This window comes from Staurois parvus, unplaced genomic scaffold, assembly GCF_062004578.1.
Source record: "Staurois parvus isolate SC_StPar_1 unplaced genomic scaffold, SC_StPar_1.0 ptg000320l, whole genome shotgun sequence".
Lineage (NCBI taxonomy): Eukaryota > Metazoa > Chordata > Amphibia > Anura > Ranidae > Staurois > Staurois parvus.
In genome coordinates, this window is record NW_028318116.1 from 2,652,501 (window position 1) to 2,674,692 (window position 22,192).

At 42.9% G+C, this 22,192-nt stretch overlaps 1 protein-coding gene across 3 annotated transcripts in view; it reads left to right on the forward strand.

Annotated features, from left to right (window-relative positions):
* The window catches only part of KDM2A (lysine demethylase 2A), a 168,880-nt gene that overhangs the window by 143,540 nt on the left and 3,148 nt on the right, over positions 1–22,192 (forward strand). For all 3 annotated transcript variants that reach the window (XM_089683714.1, XM_089683711.1, XM_089683712.1), the window contains 5 exons: positions 1,831–1,911; positions 12,415–13,016; positions 14,545–14,708; positions 18,176–18,334; positions 20,080–20,295. In XM_089683714.1, coding sequence (XP_089539840.1) covers positions 1,831–1,911; positions 12,415–13,016; positions 14,545–14,708; positions 18,176–18,334; positions 20,080–20,295 — 1,222 coding nt within the window. The remainder of the gene's footprint in view (positions 1–1,830; positions 1,912–12,414; positions 13,017–14,544; positions 14,709–18,175; positions 18,335–20,079; positions 20,296–22,192) is intronic.

The window sequence follows — 22,192 nt, forward strand, 5'->3', positions numbered from 1 at the left end:
GGGGCATCCTCGTACCGTAGTGCAATATCTGGACAACCTTCTTTTGAGAGAACAAATTGGCATGGCATGCATAAGCCAACGAGTGTTTAGACCCTGCAGACGTTCAGGTGCATTCTAAACCTCCAGAAGTTATCACTGGAACGGTCTCCTCACTTGAAGAATCTAAGCCTGGCTCTGGATATCTCCATGTCCAAAGTCTTTCTTCCACAGTACAAGGTCTGGGCTGTCCACTCCCACGTTTGGACTCCACAGTCCAGGAGCCATCCAACCCTCTGCTTTTGCATGAGGATTCCGGGCTTGATGGTGGCATTTTCAAAGCAGTTCTGCATGGTCAGTATCATTCCAGATTGTTGTAACTCATTCTGAGAGACTAGGCCAGGCAGACTCAGTCTCTGGATACGCTGCTACGTTCATCTAATTTGCAAAACCAGGCTTGCCCTGGCATGGTGCATTAGGAGTTCAGCGATGGAGTTGAGGAAATCCTCCCTTTTTGGGATCACATAGCCTTTACAGAGGATGCCCTGGTGATTCCATGGGATCAGTTCAACCTGATCTATGCTTTTTCTCCTCTTAAGCTCCTTTCTAGTCTGCTTTGCAGATCCAGATGGCGGGCACTTCGGTGATTTTCATCTCGCCAAACTTGCCCAAGTGTACATTGTACTGAGACCTCCTCAGACTCTCCTGTGTGCTCTTCCAGTAAGTCCACGTCTTCTGTCCTAGGGGCCAAGGTAATCACCCTGTTTCTGTCGCTGGCTTTAAGCGCCCAGCTGTTTAAGCCCAGGTCCTGAAGGACAAAGGTTCACCTCATTCAGTTATCCCTAAGTTCTTGAAAACTAGGAAATCTACCTTTCACAGAGGCATCTCGCAGAGCTTATTTCTCATGGAATTTCTATTCTAAGAAAAACTCTGCGGCTCTTGAGTCAGCACTTGGCATTGAGTACCATCAAGGGTCAGATCTCGGCCCTAACAATTTTTAAAGACCACTTGATTCTCATTCCCTAGTGAAGCGGAGTTGTTCTACAGCTCTGTTTGCCAGTGTCCAATCTCCAAAGGGCAACTACACAATTCAGTATGACACTTCCTCTGCCCCTTAATGCAGTTCAAGAAAAGGATTTTACAGGTAAGAAAAAAATTCTATATTCACAGCAGTTACTAAAGCAGAGAAAAATTACATGTAAGAGGATTTAAAACTGACACAACACAACACATACTGTTTCTAAAAATGGCCAATGGGAAAGCAAATAAAAAAAATGCTAATTTCGTACCATGCGACAATCTGATATGTTTTTAAAAGGACAATTTTTTCCTTAAAGGATAAGTTCACCTTTCTATAAAAGGTATATATATTGCTGCCACAGGAAGGGTGGGGATTGGGCGGCAGCTGCAGGATCAGCAACATGTTGCATGTCCCACATTAAAAACAGGTGGAACATGTTACCAAAGGTCAACTTATCCTTTAACATTATTACCTATATGTAAACTCCAACAATGACCTCTTCTTGGCCCCCATTGGTCAGTTAGTACACATTTTTAAATAATTTTGTTATATTCTGGAAGCCTGGATAAAAGACTCCCAAGTAACCAATTCCTACATCCTTTCATGCTGCTAGGAGGTATAAACCATTGGGCACTCCTATCTAGAGCACTATAGGATAGTTTTCGTGTCCTAGCAACAAGGCAGGACATGAGGATTTCTAGCTGGGAGGTTTTTGTGCAGCCTCCCAGGTGGGCCCAAATAGGCTATTTTTCTGGAAAAGGTGAAGTTGGCCTTTAAGGTGGGTTTTTTTTTTTTTTGTTTGTTATTTTTTTTAACCTCCCTTCCTCTTACAGATGGACGGTGAAGGTTTTTTGAGCGATGAGTTACCAAACTACTGGGAGTGTCCCAAATGTTATGAGAGCCGCAAGCACACGGTAAGTATAGTAAACCTACATTTCAGGAGCCATAACCATGGAAATGTAAGAAATACCCTTTTTGTTCTTTACCTGATCTCCTCCTGGTAACATGCTGTCGTATAACTCTTGTTTTAGGTTAGAGAATGATTAACAGCATTGGCTGTCAGCACATGTAGATTTTATATCTGTACTGGCTGTGTCTCTTTACTTGCAGTGATTTTTTTGTTGTCTGCCAGTTTTATGTATTTCTCCACACGAATGGTATTTTTACAAATTTTTAATTATTTATTTGGGATAAAAACTGTTTAACTACTTGCCAACCGCAGATAGCCGAATGACGGCTACACTGCGGCCGGCCAGTTCTGGGACACAGCTGATAACGTGATGTGGTAAAAGGCCAATCACAGTGGCCTTTTACCACGTAATCAGCCGTGTCCAATGACACGCTGATCACCGGGAAATGCAATTGCCAGTTCTCGGCTGCACTTTCCTCACGCTGTCAAAGCGTGAGGAAAGTACTGCCGAGAACCGGCACTTGTCAGAGCAGGAATCGGCACCGATCATCAGGGCACTGATCATCAGTGCCCTGATGATCGGTGCCCAGCAGTGCCACCCACCAGTTCTGCCCTCCTGTGCCCAGCAGTGCACCTACCTGTGCCACCCACCTGTGCCCACCAGTGCTACCAGTCAGTGCCCAGCGGTTGTGCCAGTCAGTGCCCAGCGGTTGTGCCAGTCAGTGCCCAGCGGTTGTGCCAGTCAGTGCCTAGCAGTGGTGCCAGTCAGTGCCACCTCATTAGTGCTGCCTCATTAACGCACATCAGTGAAGGAGAAAAATGACCTGTTTTGAAAAATTTTATAATAGAAACAAACGTTTATTTTTTTCCAAAGCTTTGCACTTTTTTTTATAGCGCAAAAAGTAAAGTGCCCAGCGGCGATTTAAATACCACCAAAAGAAAGCTCTATTTGTGAGAAAAAAATTATAATTTTATATGGGTACAATCTTGCATGACCGCGCAATTGTCAAAGTGCGACAGCGCTGAAAGCTGAAAATTGACCTGGTAAAGAAGGGGGTATAAGTGCCCGGTAGGCAAGTGGTTAAACAACACAAAATATACTCTGGTAATTTGATGAAGCCTCTAAAATGGAGTTAATATTGGTTGGAATTAGGCACCAAGTGAGATAATTACTAAGATGAGCCTTTATAGAATGAAGCCCTTTTCAGATCTATCCAACACTTGCTGCACCACGCAGAACCTGGACAAACTCTATATGTCCTGGTGACCAGTCAGGGACAGAAAAGTATGGAAAATCCAACATTTTTAGAGTTGAAACCAGAAGTTCCCCAATGTTCTTTTTGTGAATTAGTGCCCAAAACTGAACTGCATATTCCAGGTGTTGTGCCTCTTTCCTCTCCCTTTGCCATCCACAAAGCACTTTAGGTAATGAAACTGTGGTTGCGCTTTGTGAATGGCAAAGCTGAGGAAGGGGGTGAAAACAAAACAGCAGATCTTGTCTGTTATAGATGTTTTGTTGTGGCGGGGAATTACAGCTTGCAGCAGTTCAATGTGGAATAATAATTAGGATTTTTATAGTTTGTGTGGGACAGTACAGAACAACAGTGTAATCGAATTTAAGACCAGAGGATTCGGGGGGCACTGCTCGTAAAAGCTTTAACTACCTGCCGACCGCAGAGAGCCGAATGACGGCTGCAGTGCATCCGGCCAGTTCTGGGTGGACGTCATATGACGTCCTCCCAGAACGCGCTCTCCTGCGCGCCCCAGGGGGCGCGCACCTGGCGATCTCCGTGATCGCTGTGTCCTACGGACACAGCTGATCACGTGATGTGGTGAAAGGCCAATCACAGCGGCCTTTTACCACGTGATCAGCGGTGTCCAATGACACGCTGATCAGAGGAAAATGCAAGTGCCGGTTCTCGGCTGCACTTTCCTCACGCTGAGAACCGGCAGTTGTCAGAGCGGGGATCGGCACCGATCATCAGGGCACTGATGATCAGTGCCCTGATGATCGGTGCCCAGCAGTACCACCCGCAAGCTCTGCCCACCTGTGCCCAGCAGTGCGCCCACTAGCTCCGCCCACCTGTGCCCAGCAGTGCACCCACCTGTGCCACTCTGCAGTGTCACACACCTGTGCCCAGAAGTGCCACCCACCTGTGCCCACCAGTGCCACCCACCATTGCTGCCAGTCAGTGCCACCAGTCAGTGCCCAGGGGTTGTGCCAGTCAGTGCCCAGCAGTGATGCCAGTCAGTGCCGTCTATCAGTACCCATCATCAGTGCCGCCTATCAGTGCTGCATATTAGTGCCGCCTATCCGTGCCACCTCATTAGTACTGCCTATCAGTGCCCTTTAGTGCTGCCTATCAGTGCCCATCAGTGCTGCCTCATCAACGCACATCAGTGAAGGAGAAAAATTACCTGTTTGAAAAATTTTATAATAGAAACAAAGAAACTTTTTTTTTTTTCCCAAATTTTTTGCAATTTTGTATTTATAGCGCAAAAAGTAAAGCGCCCAGTGGCGATTAAATACCACCAAAAGAAAGCTCTATTTGTGAGAACAAAATGATCAAAATTTCATATGGGTACAATGTTGCATGACCGCGCAATTGTCAATCAAATGCGGCAGTGCTGAAAGCTGAAAATTGGCCTGGTAAGGAAGGGGGTATAAGTGCCTGGTAGGCAAGTGGTTAAAGGCTAATCAAGTAACAAAAAATCTCTTCTGGATTAAATGTGAGCCATAGCAAATTTTAAAGGTTTATAAATGTAAAAAATGTTTTCTAAAGATGGACTTTAAGTTGTGGATTTCTTTTTCTGGTTCCCGAGAATGAGGACAAACTCTAAACTGCCTCAACTATTTCAGCTGCATCATCATACCCATCTTTTTGCTGGTAGTTCATGTTTGACATAGGATATGTTTGTGTGCTTTTAGTGATGATCAAGTTAGCTCAAGGTGAATTGTACACCAGGGAGCCATTTTTTTTTCTTTGGCTTTGGAACCTGCCTTAGATGGTTTTGTCCCATGTGACATCCTGTGTCTGGCATTGCCCGGATGTTCTGAAGCTATAGAAGTCCCTTCCAAATATCATGTTCATTTCTTAGCTTATAAAATGTCACCTTAAAGCTGCACGATTAATTTCACCCTACACCAATGGGGTGAGCATTACCTTAACTTTGCTAATCCATGACATCCCCATTCTACTTGCACAACCACAACATAAACATACAGTGAAAAGCCGAGAAATGGTTGTTTAGGGCGAGTGATATCGGGGAGAACTTTTTTGCTAGCATTGACAATCTTCTCTTTTAACAATCCAGTGGATCATTGATAGACTGGATGGATGTATTGGTAAAGAGGAATGGCTCTTCTGTTTCCCCAAATGGTCGCCCTGTCAAATGCTGAATTGTACAACTGACTGTGTGTTTTTTTAGGTTGGCACGGATCAGGACCAAGTCTTGCTGCACAATATGAGTCATAAGGTGGGGAGTTGGTGAGAGAAGTGTAGAATTTTACATCTGCCATGAAATAGCTGCTGGACATTCTTTTCTGCGTCTGCTGTCAGTTTTCAGTCCTCCTTACCTCCTCTTCTGGATCCTTCTCTTTTTAATATATTTATGATTAACTGTACTATAAAGTGACCCCTAAGAGAAACTATAGTGTGTCTTCAGGTGTGCACATTTTGTGTTATTAGATTGGAATCCCACTCAATACTTTTTTTGATTAAGTGAGGAAGGGTTAAAATGTCATTTTTTTTGTTGTCTATGCAACAATAAATAACCATGTTGCTATAGCATAGCATACCCCTAAAAGTAGAATATATATACACTATATTGCCAAAAGTATTGGGACACCCCATCAAATCATGTGATTCAGGTGTTCCAATCACCTCCATGGCCTCAAGTGTATAAAATCAAGCACCTAGGCATGCAGACTGCTTCTACAAACATCTGTGAAAGAATGGGTCGCTCTCAGGAGTTCAGTGACTCCAAGCGTGGTCCCGTGATAGGTTGCCACCTGTGCAATAAGTCCATCCAGGACATTTCCTGGCTACTAAATATTCCACAGTCAACTGTTAGTGGTATTATAGCAAAGTGGAAGAAACTGGGAACAACAGCAACTCAGCCACCAAGTGGTAGGCCATGTAACATGACAGAGCGGGGTCAGCACATGCTGAAGCGCACAGTGCACAAAAGTCGACAACTGTCTGCAGAGTCAATAGCTAAAGACCTCCAAACTTGGTGTGGCCTTCAGATTAGCACAACCACAGTGCGTAGAGAGCTTCATGGAATGGGTTTCCATGGCCGAGCAGCTGCATCCAAGGCTTACATCACCAAGTGCAATGCAAAGCAGTGGTGTAAAGGACGCTGCTAATGGACTCTAGAGCAGTGGAGATGTGTTCCCTGGAGTGTCCAATCACGCTTCTCGGTCTGGCAATTCGATGGACATGTCTGGCTTTAGCTGTTGACAAGAAAACTGCACTTGCCTGACTGCATTGTGCCAAATGTAACGTTTGGTGAAGGGGGATTATGGTGTGGGGTTGTTTTTCAGGGGTTGGGCTTGGCCCCTTAGCTCCAGTGAAGGGAACTCCTAAGGCATCAGCATACCAAGACATTTTGGACAATTTCATGCTCCCAACTTTGTGGGAAGAGTTTGAGGATGGCCCCTTCCTGCTCCAACATGATTGCGCACCAGTGCACAAAGCAAGGTCCATAAAGACATGGATGAGTTTGGGGTGGAGGAACTTGACTGGCCTGCACAGAGTCCTGACCTCAACTCCATAGAACACCTTTGGGATGAATTAGAGCGGAGACGGTGCCTGACCTTACAAATGTGCTTCTTGAAGAATGGTCAAACCTTCCCATAGACACCCTCCTAAACCTTGTGGACAGCCTTCCCAGAAGAGTTGAAGCTGTTATAGCTGCATAGGGCGGGCCAAATCAATATTGAACCCTACAGACTAAGACTGGGATGCCATTGAAGTTTATGTGCGTGGAAAGGCAGGCGGCCCAATACTTTTGACAATATAGTGTATATTTACCTCTCCTGCCCCCCTTACCCCCAATCATTGATCTATTTGCATGGAATAGTTCCCCAAACTCTGTTGGGAAATTGAAACGTCTGGCAGTGTTGATATCCTGAGTCCCCTCAATGCTCACTGGTTCCTCGCTCTGCTGTCCATGACATAACTCTCACCTGCTTTAACATGGATGTGAGAGCTGCAAGAGGACCTCTTATAGCTTTAATATACCATGTAATACTGACCACTAATCAAACAGCCACTACATAGTGTGTAAATCTAAAGTTGATTGTACTCCATCAGATGGTAACATTTTTGGGCAGCTTTACCGATCTTTGCTTTTCCTATCCTGGAGATAACACAGCAGATGAAATCCGGTTATTACCACCAAGCAGGTGGTCCCCACTGATAGATTTTGCCTTGCCCATTTCTGTGATGGTTAACATATTGGATTTCACAACCGCACAACCTGTCCTGTTACAAAACATTAGTAAAGTCCATTTCTAACCCTTCCCCACTTCATCCAGTTTAAACCCCCTTCAGGATTTCCAGAGCCACAATACTAGGAAGCTAGAAGGCAACTTAACTATTGAGAGTTTGCCTATAACTGATATAATATTTGGGTGGTGTTACTTTTTAATAGCAGTGAAGTGTGCATTCATTTGTCCCCCTCAAACTTCCCCTTTCATGTCTGAACTTTTAGTAATTTCCTATACTTTCAAATTTTGTCATATAGTGTGTAATATCTGTTAGAGTATACAGGAAATCATGAATATGAAATGATACTGCGTAGCATTGCACCTTTCCTGTTGGTTTACACAAATGTACTACTATGAAAATAACCACCATTTTTATATTTTTATTAAAGTTTTTGCCTTTTGAAAGGTGTATTGCTCTGTGGTGTTAACGTACAAATAATCATGTAAAGCAGATCTTAAAGTAGATGTAAACCCTTTCTGAATGACGCTTGGTTTTCTAACACATGTAACATGAGCATTTTTTTTTTTTTTTTTGTAGATAAAATATTTTTATGCTGCTGATCCCCTGCAGCCACTTCCCTGTCTACATGCACTCAAGTGGTGGCTGCATGGCTTTTCTCAGGGTGGGTTTCCTGATGGTGACGGCACTGGACCATCCGTGCATAATGTCACAGCAGAGACTTGGGAAGCCCATGTAGCAGGAAGCGCAAATGGGAAGCCAGGACAGAGCGTTGATCAGGACTTTCATGATTATTCCATGAAGGTCCTGATTGTGGCTCTTCATGGTAGAATCAGCAAGGATTACATAAATGAAAGCTGCAGATGTGAAGTGATACTAAAGGCTTAATGTTTTTTGTTTTTTTTTTTTGTCACCTGCTTCCCAGGTCTATTCTGACATTTCTCTCCTACATGTAGGCCCTAGAGAATAAAATGGTGCGTGTTCGAGTGTGTGGATTTTTTTTTTTAATGTCTCATGTTATTTGCGCAGAAAATTTTTTTTCTTTTTAATACACTTTAATGAGATTTAATGCAGAAAAAAACACAATTTTTATAAACCAATTTATTGTAAAGTATAAAAGATATGCCGAGTAAGTAGATAACCAACATGTCACATTTTAAAATTACGCATGCTCGTGGAATGGTGCCAAACTACGGTACCTAAAAATTTCCACAGGCAACGCTTTAAAAATTTTTACAAGTTACCCCTTTTAGAGTTACAGAGGAAGTTTAGCGGTAGATATATGGCTCTAGTTATACTGTTCATGTCGATACTGCACATGTGTGGTATGAACTCAGTTTACAATTTTATTTTTTTTTTCAGTTTTTAAACTGTCCGTTTTTTTGTTTTTAATCGCTTTTATTTCTATCACAAGCAATGTAAACATCCCTTGTAATATTGTAATAGAAATAAGGCATGACAGGTCCCCTTTTTAGATAGATCTGGGGTCTGTAAGACCCCAAATCTCTCCTCTATGCTGGAAAGCATGAAATAAAAAAAAAATTGATCTCAGATTTTCCAGCATAAAAAAATGGCAGTGTTTACATCAGCCAGAACTAGAATTGACATCATGACATCACTTCCAGCCTCCCAGGACCAGATGGCCTGGTATAATCTGGTCTTTGGTCAGCTCTGTGATCAGATCCTGGTTTCCCGATTGCACAGAAAGCCCATTAACAGCGCCGGTGGGCGGCGTCCCCTCCCACCTCCTGTAAAAGTAATCCAGTGGCTGCTTAGCCAGTCGGATTACTTTCACTTCAAAGCGTATTGGCTGCAGTAAAAAAAAAAAAAAAGAAAGAAAGAAAAGTGATACTAAGATCATGGTTGTAGCCTCAAATATGATCCCAATATAACTGCTTCCCTTAAGGGATGTATAGTTACTATTGGTGGTAGGCAAGCTGTTAAATAACAGAGGTAATACTTATCTGCTCTTTGCACATTGCACAGAAAGGTTGCTTACCTCCTCTTTTGGCAATCCCCCAACCAGGGTTTTCAGCCTTGCTCTCCTTCAGGTACCTCCAGCAGCAAGCCCGGTGCTAAGGAGGCACCTGTGCATGCCCACTCCTGAGCCAGACTGTGTGCATCCTTAGAAACACACAGTAAGCCACTCCCCTGCTCCCTCATCACAGCCTATGGCTCTACTCCCTTCAGTTTCTCTTGTGAAAGCAGGAAGTTACGGGAGTGGTGCTGGAGCCGGTGGCGGCAGGGGAGTGGTAAGATGGAGCCAAGGAAGTGTTTCGGGGTAGGACGGGTAGTCAGGTGTTGGGGTTTTTTTACCTTTTAATACAGAGAAGCATCATGGCAAAATGCCTTTAGACTTCAGAGCAACTGTAAAAATGTGGTAAATGAACAGTTAATGTGTTGAAAGCTGTGTTTGAGATTTCAGTGATCTGGTTTACATCTACTTTAAGTTGTACCTAGAGGCATAAATTGTGCTGTGCAAAAAGTTGAACAATAATTGCTCTAAGATCTTGGAGTGTGAAATCACTCAAACTAACATTTCAGTTAAGTCTAATGGGCTTTCTTAGTCCCTCAGGCCCCAGTGTTATCCTTAACCCTTCACTCGCCTGTTTCCTCACTAGATTACTTACTAAGCAGCATGCTTGTTTTGCTATATGGTACTAATGACTTTTTCCTTGACTCTGTTGAACTGCTTTCTTGCTGTAATTTACACACACAAGCAGATCACTCAGTAGTGCATGGGAACGAGGGGTCCCTACTGCTGACTAGAAATTGGAGGCAAGGGGAGTTCCTCTTAGAAAAATGTTTCAATGCCACAGAAGGCTTCAGTCGAATGTCCTCTCTGCTATTAAACATGGAAGCTGTGAAATAGGGGGTCAGAAGGAAGTTTGCTTAAGCCCAAACGAACTTTACTACATTCCAGTTGCATCAAAACAAAGTCTTACAGTTGGTTTTACTTCTAAAGCAACCACATCTTACATAGAAAAGCCTTTACCTTGCCAGTATGCTGTAAAGCAGGACCCTTGGCCTCTGTGAGGAGGCACTCTGTAAAGGTCCGACACACCCCCTGCTAAGTCACAGCTAAAGCTGTCCAACCAGCAATGCTTACGAGCCCTGATTTAAAGAGTGCTGGCTCTGATTTAGTAGGAGGCATGTTGGGCCTGTGCAGAGAGACCACTGCTTCCAAGGGGCAAGCTTTCCTTACTCAGGCAGCGGCTACGTTCTAATGAAAGCAGACTGTAAGACTCTGCACACCTTTTACGTTTGCTGCACCTTCAATGTGTTTAGCTGATTTGTAAACTGAAAGTTCAGTTGGGTTTTAAAGTAGAATTCTAGGCTAGCTCTAAGCCGAAAACTGCTCGCACCTCCTTCTAAATCCCATTCTGACTACCCTGTAAAAGGAAGATGTCTGTACTTGCCCATTCACAGGGCACACCAGTCCAGTCATATGATCTCCCCAGTCGCTGGCTTCAGGGGAAAGGAGAGCGCACCGACAACGGCTGCAATGCCTGGGCAGTCAAGTCACCCACAGGCTTACTGTGAGACATCCATTGTCTCCTGTCCCTCCTCTACCCTGAAGCTGGTCACTCGGAGCCAATTTCATGACCGGAGCGCCCTGGGAATAGTTAAATATAAGCATCTTCCTTCTGCAGGGTAGTTGGTATAGGATTCACGGGGGGGAGCAGTTTTAAGCTTGGATCTAGCCTGGACTTCCATTTTAATGTGCAGCATTGAAGGAGGGTAATGGACAAGGGCACGTTCTTTACGTATTCCTTTTTATTTTTTTAAACTTTTATGGAGGTTTAAAGAGTAACTCTACTTTTGTTGAACAAACACAATCCCCTGGTCAATGGTCATTGTGCAAAGTCTTACACTTTTTGCAGAGTCCTACCATTTTCTGCTGCAGGGGGGAAAAGCTTTTTTTTTTTTTTTTTTTTTCTTCTGCTATATCCTGTGGATACAAACTCTAAACAATGGTTTAGTTTATTCTAATCCACTGGTGCACTCTGTGTTCTGATGAGTAAAGTTGCAGTGTCCGCATCCCTTTGGAAGTGGTGAACCCTCAGAGTATCTCACCAAAACTAAAAATTTTAGTGCAGAGGATGCCTACAATTTGACATATTTTATTGAAAACTTTGGAAAATTGAGTAAGCCAATGACACAAGCAGGAAATGTCAGTCCCTGGGGAGTGCCTTCAGGTTGCCATATTGCATTGAATTTTGCAGAAAATTTCAACAGGTGCAGATTGAAGAGGAAAGGTGATTTTTTTTTTTTTTTTTTTTTTTTTTTTAACAAGAATAAATTACAGTATGGTTCGTGTAGCCGTTGTATATGCTATATTTTTTTGCTGTGTGTTTGTTTAGGTTTTCTGTTTCTCATGAAAGTGAAGTTACACTTTAAGTCTGTTTTTGAAGTAATGAGAATTTTTAGCTCTGCTTCACACTGATGCAGTTCGAAATTCGCAGCATTTTCTATGTAAATTCCGCACCGCATCAGAACGCACCCCGTTCATGCGAACCGCTGCGGGTGTGTATGTTAACAACACCCGGAAAGCGGTCCGCAAAATGTGGTGCGATGTGCAGAATAAAATCGCATAGGTGTCAATACCCATGTGATTTGATTCTAGTGCGAACCCAAAAAAGGGTCCTGCACCTTTTTGGTGTGGGTGCGGTTCAGTTGAAGCCATACAAAATGTATGGTTCCAATCGCACCGCACACAAATCGCATGTGATTTGCACAGGAATGTGGTGCGGTTCCTGTGTGAATCACATGTGATGTACCGCATATATGTGAACCCAGGCGTATTCTTTATTTGCCTGTTGGCTCTATTATTTTAGGTGTAGGCATTTTAAGACCCTTTAACTTGACAAAAGAAATCTCTTTCCAGGTGTATTTCTCCTCCTAATGTTGCCTGTAGGTAAGGGCAATGTTTACTTGTCTTTCTTCACAGCTTTGTCTTCTGCTAAATGAAAAGTCCTCCATCAGGTGTTTCATAACGTTTACGGTTCATTAAATTACCTGCCGAAAACATAATTCACTGTTTTGGTTTTCAGAAACGTAAAGCTGTGGATAACTGTGACTTGGATCCCCATTTATCAGCCAAAGTTCTGAGGCCTCCACTGGTACAGAGTCCTCCATCACCGCCACTTCTTCTCCTTCCACCTTCTCCATCATCAGCTCCACCATCCCCACCACCAAGCACGCCGCAAGTCACGCACGTTGGCAGAGAAGATAGAGCCATGCGGCGGCAGCTAGCCAGAGAGAAAGAGAACCACCCAAGTGGGAGAGAGCAATCTGAGGCTGACCGCATCTGGCATCGGGGCTCCTACCTCACCGTCACACTACAGCGACCCCCAAAAGAGCTGAGTAGTTCTTCAATAGTCCCTAAGCTGCAAGCCATTACACCAAATTCCCGGCATCCTATCCGCCCACCGCCTCCTCAACCACCAGACGAAGATGATGATGAAGAGGAGGAGGAAGAGGATGAGGAGGAGGAGGATGATGATGATGATGATGAAGGGGAAAACGGCCTTATGTATGGACAGAAGAGAGACCAGCTGTCCATTCAGAAGGATGTGTGGCTTTCTGTCTTCCAGTACCTCACCAAGAAGGAGCTCTGTGTGTGTATGAGGGTCTGCAAAGCCTGGTATAAGTGGTTAGTGCCTGTATTCTTGTATGCTTTTTAGTAGTTGCATAATGATTGTCATCATCCCCTGTGATCTTAATAACAATACTACCTATAGGGTAACAGTATAGCATTCATAGAAGAAGAGGCATGTTTTCTATGTACTCCAGTAGTAAGGATTTATCAGGCAGCCACTCCGCTGCCCCCGGCCCAGCTTAGAAAACATGTGCTAACCCCCCCACCAAAAAAAACAGGGTGACCTTTCTCCTATGACAATTCTTGTTGTTATGCTGTCTTGCTGAACCAACGACTTCTCTAATTTTGAATCACAGCCTGCAGTAAGTATGGAGTCCAGATCTTCTTTCTCTACCATAACATTCTAATACTTATTCCAGGTCAGTGCTCAATATTGCAGCCTGTATTTTGCAGCTCATGTCTAAAATGTAGGCCACAGTATTGAGCCTATGGAACGTCATAGTTTTTCCACTTAACGCGGTACTGAGGGAGAGTTGGTTACATTACTTTTTTTTTTTTTTTAATACAAGTTTTTTGTATGAAGTTTTTTAAACAGACATTCGTATGAAAATCCTCATACATTTGATACAGTACATTTGATAACATGATAAATACAGTGCCTTGAAAAAGTATTCATACCCCTTGAAATGTTCCACATTTTGTTTTGTTAAAACCAAAAAGGTAAATTTAATTTTTTGGGATTTGATGTGATAGACCAACACAAAATGGCACATAATTGTGAAGTGGAAGGAAAATGATAAATGGTTTTCAAAATATTTTACAAATAAATATCTGAAAAAATGTTGTGCATTTGTATTCAGGTTTGTTAAGAACATTGGTGAACAAACAGCATCATGAAGGCCAAGGAACACACCAGACAGGTCATCCCACACTTTGAAACCATTTTATCATTTTCCTTCCACTTCACAATTATGTGCCACTTTGTGTTGGTCTATCACATAAAATCCCAATAAAATACATTTACGTTTTTGGTTGTAACATGACAAAATGTGGAACATTTCCAGGGGTATGAATACTTTCATAAAACATTATATATGCTATTACATAAGGGACTACTGGTCCCCTATGTGATAGTAAGAAAATCATAAGTTAAAAAAAATAAAATAAAAACACACATTTAAAAGTTAAAAAGATAAATAAACATTTGAGCCTCCCCACCCCCTCATATGTAGACATTTTGGTTTTCGGCCAAGTGCATCCTGAATTTTCGTTTTCAGTTTCAGCACTAGAATTTGCATTTTGGTGCACCACTAATTGGAGTGGTTACAGTTTTGTGTGGCAGAGAGCAGTGCCTCAGGGGCTGAAGGCCATATCTATGCTGGTCCAGCGTGAGATCAGTGTTGACCGTGGAGTTGAAGGATTCTCTTCCCTATATTTGCTGTGAGCCATTTAATTTCTAGATGTCTAGAGGAACCTATGGTGTTGAGTTTCAGAGAATGACAGCTATTCAGATTATGAAGCGTCTTGCTTATATTCCCCCTTAGGAAGGACTTTGTGCTGAGCAGTTGTTTTTGTCTTCTAGGGGATGCGACAAACGCCTCTGGTCCAGGATTGATGTCAGCCGCTGCAAGTCTCTGGTGCCTCAGGCCCTAAGTGGCATCATTAAAAGACAACCAGTACAGCTCGACCTGAGCTGGACAAATGTATCCAAAAAGCAGCTTACCTGGTTGGTCAATCGATTGCCTGGTGAGTACAGATTACAAGGGGCAGTGAGGCTTTTATTCAAAGCAAGAATGACAAGTTTAATGATACCAGCTTCTAGGTGAAGGGACGGGGGGGGGGGAGAGGGTACTGGGGGGCAATCAGGTTTATGGCATACAAATAATACTGACAAGGGCCCTGCTGATAGGAGGAGAGAGCAGAGAGGATGGTCTAATCATTATGCTGCTGCTCATTCATTAATATGCTGAGGGTGGGTAGAGATTAAATCACTGTATTTCACTGTAATCATAAGACCTGCAGCTCCCCCCAGTTCCTTTGTCACTGGATTTGATTTGCAGGAGCCAATGTCTCCCGCACAAATATATATTTTTTTTTTTTTACCTTTTATGCAAAAAAAATGCATTATGGTAAATATCTATTAGCCTTTACAACCACGTTAACTTAACGGCAACTCTTTTTACCTACCTTTCACCTGGCTAATGTACATAAATGGCCATGTGGGAGCTTCCCTGTTCTGAGTGGACTTTCCTGTATGTCCCTCAGACTACGTGCCTGCGTGCAGCCCCAAGGCTGCGCAGCAGCGTGATTCTGTGATGGCTGTGTCCCTCGGACACAGCACATCACAGATTAGGATATGGGCTCTCTGATTGGCCCTCCCGATCATGTGATGGCTGTGTCCAATCACAGCCATCTCTGAATGTCAACAGAGACACTGTCTCTGTAGCTGTTTACCTCAGCTGAGCTCTGTGAGAGCTAAGGGAGGGGGGGATGCTGCAAACTGTGACAGCTGATCTGTGTAGCTGATGATTTTATTGATCAGTTACACAGATCTGCAGCCATCCCACACCAGTGCACCAAGCACCATTTGTCCCTGTCAACATCTGTTCGTGTCCCACAAACGTCTGTCAACATCTGTCATTGTATAGTGCACAAAATAAATAATAAAAAAAATTAAAGCACCCCTGTCCTCCCCTTGCTCACGTGCAAGGGTGAACTCATGCATTGGTCTCATACGCATTTGTAAACACGATCACACCACACATGTGAGGTATCGCTGCGAATGTCAGAGCGATAGCAACAGTTCTAGCATCTCTGTAGCTCTAATCTGGTAACCTGTAAAGGTTTATAAAGCGTCGCCTATGGAGTTTTTTTAAATACCGTAGTTTGGCACCATTCCATAAGCGTGCGCAATTTTATAGCGTGGATATGTTTGGTATCTATTTACTACCATATTTTCTATTTTACCAAAAATGTGGGTATTATATTGTTTGTGTGCATTAAAATTCCTTGGTGTATTTTTTTCCCAATAAATTGCGTTTGAAAAACCGCTGCACACATAACCGTGTGACATTAAAGAAAAAATGGCAAAACCCACCATTTTATTCTATAGGGCCTCTGCTAAAAAAATATATAATGTTTAGGGGTTCGAAGTAATCTTTTTGGTAAAAATACTGATTTTTACTTGTAAACAAAAAGTGTCAGTAGACCTGGTCTTAAAGTTGATAATGCCTGAAGGTGCCTGAACTAGAAAATGTCTCACACGTGGTATCCCCATACTCAGGACAAGTAGCAGAATGTGTTTTGGGGTGTAGTCGCAAGTATCCTATGCCGTGTGTGAGAAATAACTTATTATGACGTTTTTGTGGGGAAAAAAAATAATTTTATTTTTTCCAAAAAATTTTGGGGAAAAAAATATAACTAAAACAACTCACAATGCCTCTTACTAAATACTTTGGAATGTTTACTTTCCAAAAAGGGGTCATTTGGGGTGTATTTGTACTGTCCTGGCTTGTTATGCAGGCCATAGATGGGTCGAAAAACGGCAGATTTTTCTTTTAAAAATCGAAAAATCGGTCGTTCAAGTGGCCGACGTTACCATCAATGGTAAAAAAAAAAAAAAATCGGCCGATTTTCATCCCGTCTAGAGCCGGCAAAAAGTGTCCCTGCAGAGAGCTCTGCTATTTCTTTGACAGTTCTCTGACAGTTCCTTGACATTTATAGAGGTTGCAACAATGTATCTATTTGTTTCCATTTAGGATACAGATGTTTTTATTCGGAAACAAATAGATACAATGTTGCAACCGCTGTAAATGTCAAGGAACTGTCAGAGAACTGTCAAAGAAATAGCGGAGCTCTCTGCAGAGACACTTTTTGCTGGACTGGAATTCCTCTTATTTTCATCCTACTTCTTCTTCTTCTTCATCCTCATCTTCTTCTTCTTCATCTTCATCATCCTCTTCCTCATCCTCTTCCTCTTCTTCCTCTTCCTCTTCCTCTTCTTCCTCTTCCTCTTCCTCTTCTTCCTCATCCTCTTCTTCCTCATCCTCTTCTTTTTCCTCATCCTCTTCATCATCCTCATCCTCTTCTTCATCATCCTCATCTTCTTCATTCTCACCCTCTTCTTCATCCTCACCCTCTTCTTCTTCTTCATCCTCATCCTCTTCTACTTTTTCTTCTTCTTCATCCTCTTCTTCCTCATCCTCTTCTTCTTCATCATCCTCATCCTCTTCTTCATCCTCTTCTTCTTCTTCTTCTTCCTCATCCTCTTCTTCTTCCTCATCCTCTTCTTCATCCTCATCCTCTTCTTCATCCTCATCCTCTTCTTCATCCTCATCCTCATCCTCTTCATCCTCATCCTCTTCTTCCTCATCCTCTTCCTCTTCATCATCCTCTTCTTCTTCATCCTCATCCTCTTCTTCTTCATCCTCATCCTCTTCCTCTTCTTTTTCTTCTTTTTGTCTTCCTCTTGCAGGTCACTGCTCATGCGCAGATTTTTTATCGGTAAAAAATCGGCCGATTTGCCCACTAATTGCCGCGAAAATCGGCCGATCGGCAAAATCGGCCGATTTTTTTCCAACTTTACCGAAAAAAAAAATTGGCCAAAACACCGAAAAACGGCCGACCAAATCGCCCACTAACGATCCGAAAATCGGCCGATTTTATTTTCGGCCGAAAAATCGGCCGATTTTCGACCCATCTATGGCCTGCATTAGTGTCTCAAGAAATGAGATAGGCCGTCAGTATATCAGGTGTGAACAATTTTCAATGATTGGTACCATAGCTTGTAGACTATAACTACAAAGACCAAATGATATACACTGATTTGGGTTATTTTTACCAAAGCAATGTAGCATTGTAAATTATGGTCAAAATTTAAGCAGAAAAGTTACTTATTTGCAAAACTTTATAACAGAAACCAAGAAAAATTTGTTTTTTGTTTTTCTTCAAACTTTTCAGTATTTTTTCATTTATAGCACAAAAAAATAAAAACCCCAGTGTTGAATAAATGTGACCAAAAGAAAGCTCTATTTGTGTGAAAATAAATTATAAAAATTTCATAAGGGTACAGTGTTGCCTGACTGAGTAATTGTCATTCAAATTGTTAGAGAGCTGCAATCTGATAATTGGCCTGGGCAGGAAGGGGGTGAAAATGGCTGGTATTGAGGTGGTTAAACAAGCCAAACTAATATTGCTTTTGTGATCTCTTTTAGCGTTGAAAGACCTCATCCTGGCGGGCTGTTCGTGGTCTGCCGTGTCTGCCCTCAGCAGTTCGAGCTGTCCTCTCCTGCGAACGTTGGATTTGCGCTGGGCAGTGGGAATCAAAGATGCACAGATCAGAGACCTGCTTACACCGCCATCAGAAAAGCCAGGTAAGATTGTGGTTAATTCTTCTATACAGTGTTGCTTGGCTCTGAATGTCAGGAACTCTTAACAGAAGAGAAGTGGGTTGCAGGTCCTAAATTAATTATTACTCAAGCTTAAAGGGTAAGTTTACCTTTTGGACAAAAGTATTAAATGCTCATTTTTTTGCAGTTAAAAAAATGTGCATTTATTATTTTTTGTCCAAAGAAGCCTGTAAAGCATTGCACCAGAGATCAGTAAATTGCTGATGCCACGCAGGTCTCCTGCAGACCTGTCAGAGTATCTGCTTGCCATACGGGATGTACAGCCAAGCAGATATTCTGGCAGGAAACTTTAATGAGCTACCACCGCTCTCCAGAACGCCGTGGTAGTTCATTAAAAACTACAAGCAGACAGCTGCTAAGGTTTGCAGTTCACTCAGGGAAGTCCATGAATGATGCTGCCGTGTGGGCGGAGCCCCGCACAGCCACTCTGTTTCAAATCTGATAGTATGGGGAAAGTTCTCCACATTATCTGTCAAAGAGAGGGAGGGCGGTGGCCATGGCTGAAGCACTGGGAACATGTTAAATTTTCCACCCTAAAACAAGTGGAACATGTAACGTGTTCCCAAAGGTGAACTTGCCCTTTTAAATCTTTTGCAGATATTTACAAATAGATCACTGCCCTTTGTTACGTGAACTTCCAGATTACCTTGTTTTCTCCTGATCCTTCCTCTTTAATTGAAGATGGTGCAATCTCCCATGGATGAGGAGAGTGATTTGCATGTGGTGGTTCCACCATAATATAAAATCCTTTTAAATTATGACCAGCACTGACAAGTGAAAGAGCTGTATATTGCTGTCTAGTTAACCCCTAGTTGACTCAACCATCTCAAACCATGCTCAGACCACTTACAGCACCTGCTGTAATTTGGCCACATATGGCATCTTTAAAGATGCCCAGACACATTAGATCCTTGTACTGTTCAGTTTGCAAAGAGTTAAATGTGGTGTCTAGGAGTACCTTTTGGTATGAATCGATGCCCCCAACTAACCTCAGCAGGGAAGTTCACTGGGCAATATGATCATGCATATTGTATATGTTTATGCACCTATTATTTTGGAAGCATGCACAATCCAGCCACAATCTGTCTGTGACCATCTTAACCCCTAGACGCCGACGCACACAAATATGCGGCCTCTTGGCGTCTGGGCCTTGCCGCCAAGCGGCCGCATATTTGTGTACCATTTCAAAATACATATGTGCTGAGAGCACACTCTCCCAGCACATATGTCCATGACTCACGGAAAGGTCCCAATCTCCCCTTGCGATTGGGACCTTTTCCGATCATGTGACAGCAAATCACAGCCCTCACATGACCCTAAAGCCCCGCCTCCTAGCTTCTGAAACCTCTTAAAGGGCTGAGAGGCGCCGGTGCAAAGTGGTTAAGACCACCCTGCTGGTTGCTTAGTTGGATCACATTAGACCCATCTCTCTGGTTCAAAGACTGTTAAGGAAAGAATAAAAATAGATATGATAGGGACTATGAGATTAGGACAAAAGATTGTGCTGCCACGTGACCGTCGCACTCTGTTGAGTGGCGGTACGGCTCTCCAGCATGCTGCTAGCAAAGGGAGTTTTAACCATTTGGCTTCAGCAAGTAGAAAACTATTAAGATGCCCATTTTTTTCTATGTGTTGCAGCCATCTTCACAATTTTCATGTCAATTATTTTTTTTTTCCTACCTCCTACCATGAGTTGTTTCTGTCCACAGGACACGACACACGCAGCAAGCTTCGTTTCCTAACTGACCTGAGGCTCTCTGGTTTAGACATCTCTGACGTTACGCTGCGGTTAATAATTCGCCACTGTCCTCACTTGTCTAAGCTGGACCTCAGCCATTGCCCACTTATGTCAGACCAGTCTGTCAACCTGCTGACTGCTGTGGGCTCATCCACACGAAACTCTCTCACACACATCCACTTGGCAGGTAAGTGGGAAGAAATAGTCTGCATTCCTACTTGGCTTAAATGACTCTATGGTAAATGTTGGTGTATGTATAGCCAAAATATATATATTTTTTGAATAGAAAAGTGAATGGTTAAAGCTAGGGGTAATATATATCGGGTTTTTTTTCTCTTCACTGGGGACATTTCCCTTTACTGTGGAGTTGTAACAGGAAGTTAAAAAGTGAGAGGTATTTCCCTCCTAAGACTGTTGTCATTAGAACTGGTGTTCACATTGGTAGATCCTCAGATCTGCTTTGTCCTTCCATAGCAGTGTCTAGCACTCCTGTTGGGAAGTTGCCCATTTTAGTGCTTCCAGTGATACAACAAGTAACCATTGCGTTGTGGGTGACCAGTCTTTTAACTCTTGCAGTCCTGGAAAGGCAATGGTGATGTGATTTTTACCAACACTTAATTTGGCATAGCCTGGTAATAGCCAACAGGAAAGCAGGAAACCTTTTAGCACAAAGTATGTAGACAAGACTTCTGTCAAGTATTGGAAGAATTAGAGCTCAAGTGGATGATCTAATGGTGGAAACACTTCTCCAGGGCCCAGCCACAGGAATCATGAAGTAAAAAAAATTCAGATCTCCGGGAACTTGCCACCATCACAACTGGGCTGGCAAATCATCTGCCTCAAACAGTGGAAACAAATTGGGATTTGCCATATGGCTGATATAGAGTGTTGAAGATAAATGTCAGCAGTGGGGTGTAGGATTGTACAGACATGCTGATGATGATTTTTGTTTTTTGGGGAAAATGGGATTTTACTGAGATTTAGAGTCCGCCTAAAAAACGCATGAGGGCCATTATACCTTATACCAGGCCCTTTGGGTAAGGAACCGCTCTGTCCAATACAATTGCAGGGAAGTATAACATAATATTTTTACGTTTTATTTTAATGAAAGAGAAAAACAATTAGCTTTACAATCACTTTAAGAGCATCTTCCCCACAACCATGACCTGGTGGATCTGTGAACAGGGCTTATCCCCCCGATACGGCCATCCCCCCCAATGTGAATGAGTAAAGAGTACATAGCGCCCCCTACTCTTTCACCAAAATGAAAGCTAGAAATTAAGACAAGTTTGACAAGTCCTTTATTAAAAAGAAAAAAAAAGTCTCATGATGTACAGGGAAACACTACATGATTTGCAGGTGTAAAAGTGGCGACATGTTTAACGTTGAAAGCACAAGTGATGTAACATTCTTTTGCTTCCGCTGTGTGATGAGACACCTAGCTAACGGGGGAAGCCTCCCTTGTTATTCACTGCGTGCGCTGCTAATGATATGGAGTCATGTCAGAGCTTACTGAGCTTCAAAGAAGGCAAATTTTTGGTGCCACTTGGCTGGTGCCTCTGTGACTGAAGTTGCCAAATTATTTGCCGTGTCGCGAGGTGCAGTATGAAAGGTTATGGTGGGATATACAGTTTCCAGGAAAATGTTGTCATAAGTGCAGTCAACATGGTCAACTGACTGAAAGAGACAAAAGGACATTGTGCAGAATTGTGACCCGGAATAAGAAAACTGCTGCAAAAGTGACTGCAGAGCTCAGTCTTCACAGAATGGCCAAGATTGATCTCTGCAGTCATTTTTGCAGCATTTCCACCATTCCTGGCTCAACACACCACTACCCCCCATTCCCAGCTGAGTGCCTACATAGAAAGCTGCTTGCTATAGGGGCACTTGTGTGTGCTTGTATCCATAGACACAGTGCATATCACTGAATCAAGACGGGCTCAGGTAGAATGCATTAAGGTAAAAAAACCTTCCACCTTTACAACCACTTTAACCACTTCCCGTCCACCCTATAGCAGATATACTGCTACAGGGCGACCTGGGTGTGCAAAATCACATGTGTATATATACATGTGAATTAACAT